Source organism: Acanthisitta chloris, unplaced genomic scaffold, assembly GCF_000695815.1.
Source record: "Acanthisitta chloris isolate BGI_N310 unplaced genomic scaffold, ASM69581v1 scaffold24894, whole genome shotgun sequence".
Lineage (NCBI taxonomy): Eukaryota > Metazoa > Chordata > Aves > Passeriformes > Acanthisittidae > Acanthisitta > Acanthisitta chloris.
This window is the reverse complement of record NW_008668018.1, coordinates 8,611-17,779: the sequence shown is the minus strand read 5'-3', so window position 1 is coordinate 17,779 and position 9,169 is coordinate 8,611. Positions and strand designations below refer to the sequence as shown.

The 9,169-nt window shown below is 38.8% G+C and overlaps 1 protein-coding gene across 1 annotated transcript in view; it reads left to right on the top strand.

The window, feature by feature from the left end:
* The first annotated feature begins 876 nt into the window (after nucleotides 1-876).
* CCP110 (centriolar coiled coil protein 110kDa) overlaps nucleotides 877-9,169 on the top strand; it is a 13,177-nt gene continuing 4,884 nt past the window's right edge. Inside the window, exons 1-11 of the mRNA XM_009072748.1 lie at nucleotides 877-1,023; nucleotides 1,784-1,912; nucleotides 3,296-4,931; nucleotides 5,853-5,977; nucleotides 6,111-6,294; nucleotides 6,925-7,064; nucleotides 7,405-7,521; nucleotides 7,780-7,881; nucleotides 8,154-8,270; nucleotides 8,366-8,445; nucleotides 9,029-9,091. Of these exons, the coding sequence (XP_009070996.1) occupies nucleotides 877-1,023; nucleotides 1,784-1,912; nucleotides 3,296-4,931; nucleotides 5,853-5,977; nucleotides 6,111-6,294; nucleotides 6,925-7,064; nucleotides 7,405-7,521; nucleotides 7,780-7,881; nucleotides 8,154-8,270; nucleotides 8,366-8,445; nucleotides 9,029-9,091 (2,840 nt within the window). The remainder of the gene's footprint in view (nucleotides 1,024-1,783; nucleotides 1,913-3,295; nucleotides 4,932-5,852; nucleotides 5,978-6,110; nucleotides 6,295-6,924; nucleotides 7,065-7,404; nucleotides 7,522-7,779; nucleotides 7,882-8,153; nucleotides 8,271-8,365; nucleotides 8,446-9,028; nucleotides 9,092-9,169) is intronic.

Here is a 9,169-nt window from a genome sequence, read left to right as displayed (position 1 = left end):
GGGTGGGCAGCGATCGGCCGGAGCGCTGCGCGGGCGAACAAAGCCTTGCCGGGCCTCGCCAGGCCGTGCTGGGCGCAGAATGTTCCCTCCGGTGCGATGGGCAGTGTCGGATATGTCGTTGTTTTTAAGGCTGTATTTTATCGTTTTGTTTGTCTCGGTGCATCCCTGTACGAGGCGATACCGACACTCATGGGAGTGAGACAGAAATTCCTCTCAGCCCCATAAACAGGAAGGCTGTTACTGCTTTAATATCAGCTTTTCTTTTTAAGTGAAGCTGCAATTGTATTTATTGGGGTTTTTACCGTCGATAGGATCCATCTGGTTGTTGTGGAATACCTTAAAGGTTTAGTCTTTGATGGAAACGAGGATTATCTGCAACGTGTAGTTTTGTAAATCCTGATTATCCCTATCATTTCTTTCTTCTCAGTGTACCTGTGATCATCGTTTCTTATATTAGGAAGAGATTTTTTCCGGAGAGAGTGCTCAGGTATTGGAATGTGCTGCCCAGGGAGGTGGTGGATTCACCATCCCTGGAGGTTTTCAAGCTGAGACTGGATGTGACACTTAGTGCCATGGTCTAGTAACCACAGTAGGGTTGGACTTGATGATCTTTGAGGTCTCTTCTAACCTGGTTGATTTTATGATTCTGTGGTTCTATGATTCTTGCTCATATATGCAGAGTCTATTTTTATAGGAGAAAACAAGGAAGAGCTTTGCAGCTTTTGCTGATGACAGGGAGAAGAGACACTCTAATTGAGTTTTCTCATGTAGAATTTGTTTCCCAGAACATAGTGACACAGAATGATGTTGTCTTCCCTTCAAGGTCTTGGCAGTACATGAGGGAGTAATGTTATTATTCTTTGCAGCTTAGGCAACATGAAGATGGAGGACTATGAAATATTCTGTAAGAAGCATCTTGCCAGAATCCAAGAAGGGGCAATAAAAGGAGAAACCCCTTTCAGTGTTCAGCACAAAAATATCTCCCTCATTCAATTCTATGGAGTCCCTGTGCTTTCGCCTCTGGTAAGGCCTTTTTTTTTTCCCTTTTTCCTCCCTGGTGTGTTATTTGTGCTATTGCCACTAGCTTTGATGTGCACATGTAAAGATCCTACTGAAGGTATCTGTGTGAGCTATTATCTGGCTTGCTGCTTAGTGTAATCTAAGCTTTCTTAGCCTTAATCTTGTAAAGGGGTAAAATGTAATTCTTTTTTTTTTTCTTCACATTGACTACATTTCCTTTAATTTATTGTAATGAGTTATCTTCAAAAGGGGAGCACAAAAGTTTGTGGTTTTTAATAGATGAAGGTTATTGCTGGCCATGTGAAGTCATATTGACATTTCAAATACTGAATATGTGAGTTAGTATTTCCTTTTTTCACTATGGAGTTTTTTTTTACACTTAAATTAGTTAAGCTTTTAAGAGAGTTTCTTTTTTGCATATATTTGCAACTTGCTCTAATGTATTTCACGGGCTCGTCAATTATGTTAAGTCATTCCGAACTAATGCAAACAGAGCCAAGCAGAAGATTGGAAAATGGAAATTTTTTTTATAAATGACATTTTAAAATCATGTTCATTTGCATGTGTGCCAAGAAGGCATTTTGTGCATCTTCCATTAAAAAGTATAATTGGTTGAAAAGAATTTAAAATGAGCACAAAGTCTCAAGTGATTCCTGTTGGTCTGATTGTTTTGTTCTGTTGTATTTCTAATTTATTTCTCTGAATCTGTGTTGAAGTGTGCATTTAGTGATACAAACCATGTCTTTTACACTCTGCTTTGCAGCTTAGCCTTGAAAAGAAAAAGGAAATACAGCAATATAAGGAGAAAGCACTGGACATAGAGACCAGGAAACAGAACTCCAGGAAAAAAGCTTTACTGAACCATGTTCAGGAGATTGTAGAAAACATTCAGGTAGTGTTGGGCAAAAGCCACCTCATACCTTTAGAGAAAGTGCTGGGGTTTAAGTATTCACCAATGTAAACATGAAAGTAATAGCAGGTAACTGTGAGCAACATTTGACAGTATTTCCTGCTCTGTGTCCTGGTAATTGATTGCTCAGAGAGAGCATCTCCCCTCATTGCAATGCATGGGACTTGCTTTTCACTGCTTGTTTTGCTATATGCAAAAGAGATCACACTGTTGCTTTTATAGCTGTGTTGGAAACAACTTGATTGTAAAAACAAATTTATTTGGTTTTACAATCAAGTTATAAAAACAGCCCCCTGGTCTGGGAGCTTGCTTTATTTGTAAGTTAAAATCTTTATAGTTTAATCAGAAAATAGTCTATATTTGACCTTACAATTACAAGGTTAAAATCACCTTCACAACAACTTCACACAAGACATTCTGTTGTGTGCTTTACAATTTTACTGCGACTGTTTTGTTTCTTTGCTACTTCAAGATGAGTTTAGTAGAGGTTTAAAATGAAAAGGCTATTAAATGCATCTAATCAAACAGTTATTATGCCTTTGAAACAGTTGTAACACAGCCCTGAAATACATGTGTTGCAGTACAGTTACCACTGAGTTTGTGGAGTTACCAAGGTAGCAAACAACACAAGTTTGCATTGTTTGCTGGAGTGTAAGTGGCAACAGTCATCTGGCTTTGGATTGGAAGAGCAGACCAGGAACATAGATCCAACACAAAAAAACCTAGTTGTTTTTTTACCCGAAGGTGTCTGATAACTGAGTTGCAACACAAAGGGTAATTGTAGTGTGAAAATCCTTTTAACAAATACTGGCTGGAAGTAGCATGTAATTCTCACCTAAAAAAAGTTGTTTTTTCCATGTACTTTACAATTGAAAACTCATATTTAGTTGCCTCTGGATTAGCAAAGAAGTAACACGTTATTTGATAGTTCCACTATTTTTATTAGGAATTATGTTGATTTGTTTGTAGTTGCCTATAGGTTGGTATGTATTTTGTGCTGAATTTTTAAAATTCTTATTTAATGTAAACATAAGTTCATATTTTAAGAGAATCTTGCAAGATAATTTGAAGCCATAAAGTTATTTTAATATATCTAAATTAAGAAGAACATAACATCTTTGCATTCAGATACTTGATCTCAGGAAAAAATTCCAGGTGGACCATCATTCAAATTTGTATTTTAATTCCAATCATCTTTCTCATTGCAAAGGGTTCTGTATTTGTAGGTAATCAGTATCAGTCAAACTGAAGATTTTTATTGGCTTTAAGGTGGTGTTATTTTTTTAAATTCAGACAAAGTTTGCAAGAATCTGAAATTCTGAGATTTCATTGAAAACACATGGGGTTTTTTAATGTAATTTGCAGATGAAGAAAGGACCTAACATGAGTGATGTGAATGCACAGGAAGCTGAGAATTCTTGCCTTGATTTGGATTCAAAAACTTTGACTGACATCACTCTATCAGATGTCAGTTTGGCATGTTCTCCTGAAAGGGACAGTTCCATGGACTTGGAAAAGACACCAGAACTTAAACCATCAGATACTGCAGAACAGGTGACATCAAATGTGACAGAAGTTAAAGCAGCAGAAGAAAATATTTCTTCTAAGCAAAGCGAGAGTCTCTTCTCCAAAGACCTGCCTTGTCCAAATGCTGCATCTCCTGACAAGATGTGCAACAAGCTCATGTCACACGCTCTGCAGAAACAGGAGGGACGAGCAGGGTCACTGTCAGATGAGGATGTCCAAGATCCATGTGTGATGAGTCTTCAGAACCTGATCAAGAAATCCAGGGAGTACATAGAGAAAGAGCAAACCAAGCGGCCCTCAAAAGGCGGCTCCAGGAGGAGCATGAGCGAGAGTCATTCCGATAAGGAAAACGATGGCGTTAAAACAACTGACTCGACGAAGGAAAGAGCCAAACTTACAGGCAGAAGTGGCACTGCTCAGATGCCCGATAAACCCAGTCTTAATAAATCAAATACCCTTCTCCAAGGTGCCTCTACTCATACAAGTAACGCAAGTATGTCCAGTTTATCCAGTTTTTCTAAAGTGGACATACCTATGAGAGTTGGAACACCTCCGTTGGTGGATTCAGATTCGGATGAAGAATTTAAGAAGACTTCTAGCTTTGAGCGTGACAGCAGCATTGTCAGGAGCCTCACAGGCTCTTATGCCAGATTGCCAAGCCCAGAGCCAAATATGAGCCCTAAAATGCACCGGCGGCGCCCCAGACCTCTGTCCACGGGCCACGTCATCATCAATAACCCTGTGAATGCTTACGAGTTGAGTCCTAAAGGCAAGGGCAGAGCGATGGATTTAATCATGCAGGATATTGCAGATAAAAATAACGTGTCTGAATCAGTGCCAAAGTTCATGATGGACTTCACTACGCTTTACCCTGGCAGAGTTCCTGGTGTCCCCAGGAGTTCTTCAGGCCCTTGTGATGGGTTGGGGGTTGGCAAACCCAATCGCCATTCCTTTGGGGTCTTGGAAAGCAAGGGAATGGTGTTGACTACAGTGGAAGGACAGGTGGCGATGGACAGCAGAGGGCCATATAAAGTAGAGAATAGTACTAATATTGTAGCTCCAAAATTAAACGAGCCCTTTGCCATCAGTCAGTCTACAGTAACACAGAAGATTGTAGCTGTGAATGAAACAAAACCACCTACTTTGCCGGAAAATACTAAATGTAATTCTCCAGTGGAACTCAATAAATCTTACAATGTAGAAAATCCATTTCCACTACTAATGCAGAGCAAGAATGTGCAGCTGCAAATGGATACTCCGAGTGTTTCCTCAGCAAATGATCAATTTCCAGAAAATTGTGAAAAGGTCAAACGTAGACTTGATTTGGACAATGACAGCTGTCAAAAAGAAAACAGTTCCTGCATTCTAAGAGTCGGAATGGAAGAACAGAAGAAGCAGTGGTTGCAGGAACAGAAATATCCTGTGGGATCAGTTTATATTACCAAGAATGCAGCCCCTGAAAATGTGGCAAAAGGTAAAGGATTTCCTGTAGTTGAGGGCTACTTCTCAGTAATACTCACTTCTCAGTTTATAAGTCTTAGAAAAAAAAAAAGATCATTAGTCACTGGGGTTACTAAGCACACATGTGTATCAAAAGGCTAAAATTTTATTGCATGTAAATTTGCTACTGTAACCTCATTATTTCTCTAATATTTAATTAATGACACACTCTGATATTCAGCTTACTGCTTGAGCCATTTTTAACTGCTGTCTTAGCTGCTTGAATTCAGAAGTCTCCACAGTTATTTGTAACAAATACTTGATTAAACAATTTCTGAGGAAACATCAGCTAAAATATTGCATATCAGTTTTGTGAATTCTCTATTTATTCTCAAGGATATAATCTGACAGCACAAATACTAATTTCCCATTTGAATCTAGAAATTGGAATTTAGTTTTACTAAGAAAATTTTCTTATTCCATGAGGTTTAAATAAGACTACTAAAAATAAGACTACTGTGTAAAGTAAAAGAAAATACCTTTTAATGGGTTGCAAATCACTATATAGGTATTTTCTTCAAGACTGTTAGATCTGTTTGTGTCTCTGCCACATCAAGCTGAAGTGCCATAAATAACTTTAATTTGCTCAAGTAAGTGTAGCAGTTTTTAGAGCAAAATTTTTATGTTCTAAATTTGATGTAGGCTGAGTTGGTGTTACTGCTGTTCCATTTACATGCTTAGCCCACAAATATGAACATGCAAATATTTTGAGGCAATGTAGTAAATGATGAGGTTCTTTACTATTCACAATGGAGACTTGATATCAAGATATCAAAGACATCTTTTTTGTTTTTTTACTGATGATACGAGTGACTTCCAATAAAGAATGTGTGTCTCTGGCAAAGATCACATGCAAGTTATTTAGTATTTGTTTCTTTGTTGTGTATTTTCTCAGAAGATGTTTTAAAAACTAAAATGTTGGCCTTCGAAGAAATGAGGAAGAGACTTGAAGAGCAGCATGCACAGCAGCTGTCAATTCTGATAGCTGAACAAGAGAGAGAACAGGAGAAATTGCAGAAGGTAAGGTCAAAAGGAAAAGTTCTAAGCAAAGGTAGTGTGGAAGGTTGTAAGAAAGTAATTGAGTTTAAAATGTATATTCTGTTGCTTTGTAGAGCTAGAAAAATAGTCTCATGGTTAAATCTTCCTTTTGTAGGAACTGGAAGAGCAGGAGAGAAAGTTGAAAGGAAAGAAGGTTACTACAACGGAAATAGAAATTTCCAAAGTGAATATTAACAGTAGCATGGAGTTGGAGTGGAGGAAAAAGAGTGAAAGTGGCTTGCTGGGAAGTGTGCAGTCTCAGCTGGAGACAGTCCATAACACAAACTCCACCAGCACTGGTAAAACTGGGAGGGAAGGATATAGATTCAATGTTGTGGTGTCTTTGTTCTACAATGCCTGACTGGACCAGCTGCCCCACATTATCAACAAGTGCAGAGTTCATGTCCTAGGGCTGGTCAGGATCCACAGACAGCTGCTGCCCTCACAGCTGTGAGCAGCATGTGCAAAACAAAGTCAATGCTGCATCTCTGTGTCCCTGGCATTTAGCACAGGTTCAGCCATCCTTGAACTGTTGGATGTGCTGCATTTGTTACATAACTGTTTTAGGGCACAGTTAAGGAAAACAAGCTAAGAATAAACTCTTTTGATCAAGGATGAGGATGTGGATTTGCATCACGTCCCAGCAGGTTGTGCCATGTAGCTGCACAGCAGTGAGGCAGCACTTCTGTGTAGAAGGTTTAGAGGGGCTCTGCCAAGGGATCTTGACTGTAAGGGTACACCAGAACATTATGAAGTGTTTTCTGTTCTTCTGTTTAGCACATTTTGCAAGGAAATGAATCAGCAATATTCAGGTTGCTTCTTGTCTGTAATTGATCTTGTAAACAAAGCTGCTGCCCCCAAGCTGAGTGTATACACAGGCATTCTTGGCAAAAGTGTGTGTTGAACTGTGTGTTCTGCTTTGCATGCAGGTTTTGCTCACACTACAACACCTAACACCTTTGCTTCAACAAGTGAAACCTCATTCTATCTCTGGGGACCATCAGGTACTGGAGTTATAAAAACCTCAGTATCCAGGCCAAGTAACAGGATCAAAACTAGGTGGAGTCAGGTAAGGAAATAAGAGATATATTTATACCTTAAAAAGCCCTCATGTTTTTTAAGACACTGCTAACTTTATAATAACTGTGTTGTAATAAATCTCTCGGAAATTGTATCCCTTACCAGATCAGCTTTGATGGCACAAGAGAACTGTATAGGATATTTTTCTTGTTCATAGATGCAAAATACATACCAATATATTGCTTCTGCTAAGCTAATGGTATGTTGGATACTTCTGGCCCAGCCAAAAGTTTAGCAATAGTTTGTTTCTTACTTGGAAACTTACACATCATGCCATTGATGTTCTTGCTTTTCTTATCAAATGTTTAGAAAACACTTTTTTTGTTTAGGTTTCCAGTCCAGAGATACAAATGAAGTTTGACAAGATCACTGCTGTGGCAAAGGGGTTTCTCACACGTAGGCTCCTGCAGACAGAAAAACTGAAACATCTGAAGCAAACTGTAAAAGTAAGATCAGCGTTTTTATATTATGCAGTTTCTCTCCCTGTTTATTTTTGGTCCTGCCTCTGATTGACATGATGCATTTTCTGCTTTCAGAAGGATTTGGTCATGTCTGCCTCATGAGTGTGTTTGAGTGTTGCATTGCTTAGTGTTGTAAGGTCCAAGTCAAACAAAGAATCTATGTCCTCTGTATTGTTTGTACCAATTCTTTTGCCGTGAAGGATTATTTTTGGTGCTTAATTCTCATTTTGCCATCTTTCCCAGGATACTCTGGAGTTCATAAAAAATTTTCAGTCTGAAGCCCCACTGGAAAGAGGAAGGGTGTCAGCACAAGATGCATCCCTTCATGAAAGGGTCATGGCTCAGGTGACAGAATTTAAACCTTTTCGGGTTTTTGCTTTCCTGGCCGTTCTGCTTTTGTCGTATAAATACCTAAAGCCTTGACAGTAACTTTGTTTAGAGTAAAAAGTTTAAATAAATCATGGCTGTGAAGAGAAGATTCTGATTTTGTGCATGTTGAGAGATTTCAGAATGACCACGTTGATTTTCAGTTGAAAGAGAGAAGAGCTTGATGATCGAAACCATTGGCATGTTAACCCCCCTGAATGTTTTCTTAAAACTTTACTTGTTGTTTCCAGCTCCGAGCTGCTCTGTATGACATCCATGACATCTTCTTCAACATGGAGGCATCAGAGAGGATGAATATTCTGCGTCATGATCGGGAAGTTCGTAAAGAGAAGATGCTCAGGCAAATGGTGTGTTGTAGTCCAGAGAATGGAAACTGTTTTAAGACTAAGTACTGGATCATTTTGTGGGTAACTTTCTTCAAAATATTTTTTTTTTTCTTTAGGATAAAGTAAAGAGCCCAAGAGAACGAGTGACACTTTCAACAGCTACACAGAAATCTCTGGACAGGAAAAAGAACATGAAGTATGTGCAGTTCACCCTTAGGTGGGGAGGGGAGGTGGGAGGGATTCAAGAGGGTGAGTAGGAGGCACAGGAAATAGTGAGGGGAAGTTTTTGGAGTAACAGCTTCTTTGCAAACTAACATCTCTCCTAAGAAGAATGAATAAAAAGCTGACTAGGTGTGTGCTGTCTTGCTAAGAGTGTTTTGCTCTTACTTTTAACAGACTTGTTTGGAAGAAAAATATTTAAGTAGTGCATTTACACTATACTCCAGTGGTGGGTGCTTAGTTTGTGGTTGATTTTGTAAATTGTAAAATGCGCTCCTAGTTATTTTATTAGTCTAAAGTACCTAACAGTAAAGATACTCTGCCAAATATCTCTGGCAGAGGTTTTTGAGGGGAATGGTAGTAGGCATTATGCTGCAGCACAGTGGACAGAAAAGTTATGTTACACTTACTCCTGAGGAAAAAAGCAATAATCTGTAGTCCTTCTTTGGCAGTATTGTATGTAGAGGTGTAGTTGCTGTTCTAGGCTTTCTGAGTGCTTCTGTTTAAGACTTGGATGATGATTTGGTAATTAAAATGTTTCAATACTTTTGTTTCTCTAGGGCTTCAGAAATGGGAATACCAAGTAAAAAAGTAATCATAAAACAAAAACCTCCTGAAAGCCGGTGGGTGATGGCTACTTGTGTTCAGATGCTTCTAAGAAACTGTTGTATAATGATAGATTCTTTGATCTGTATTGTTGG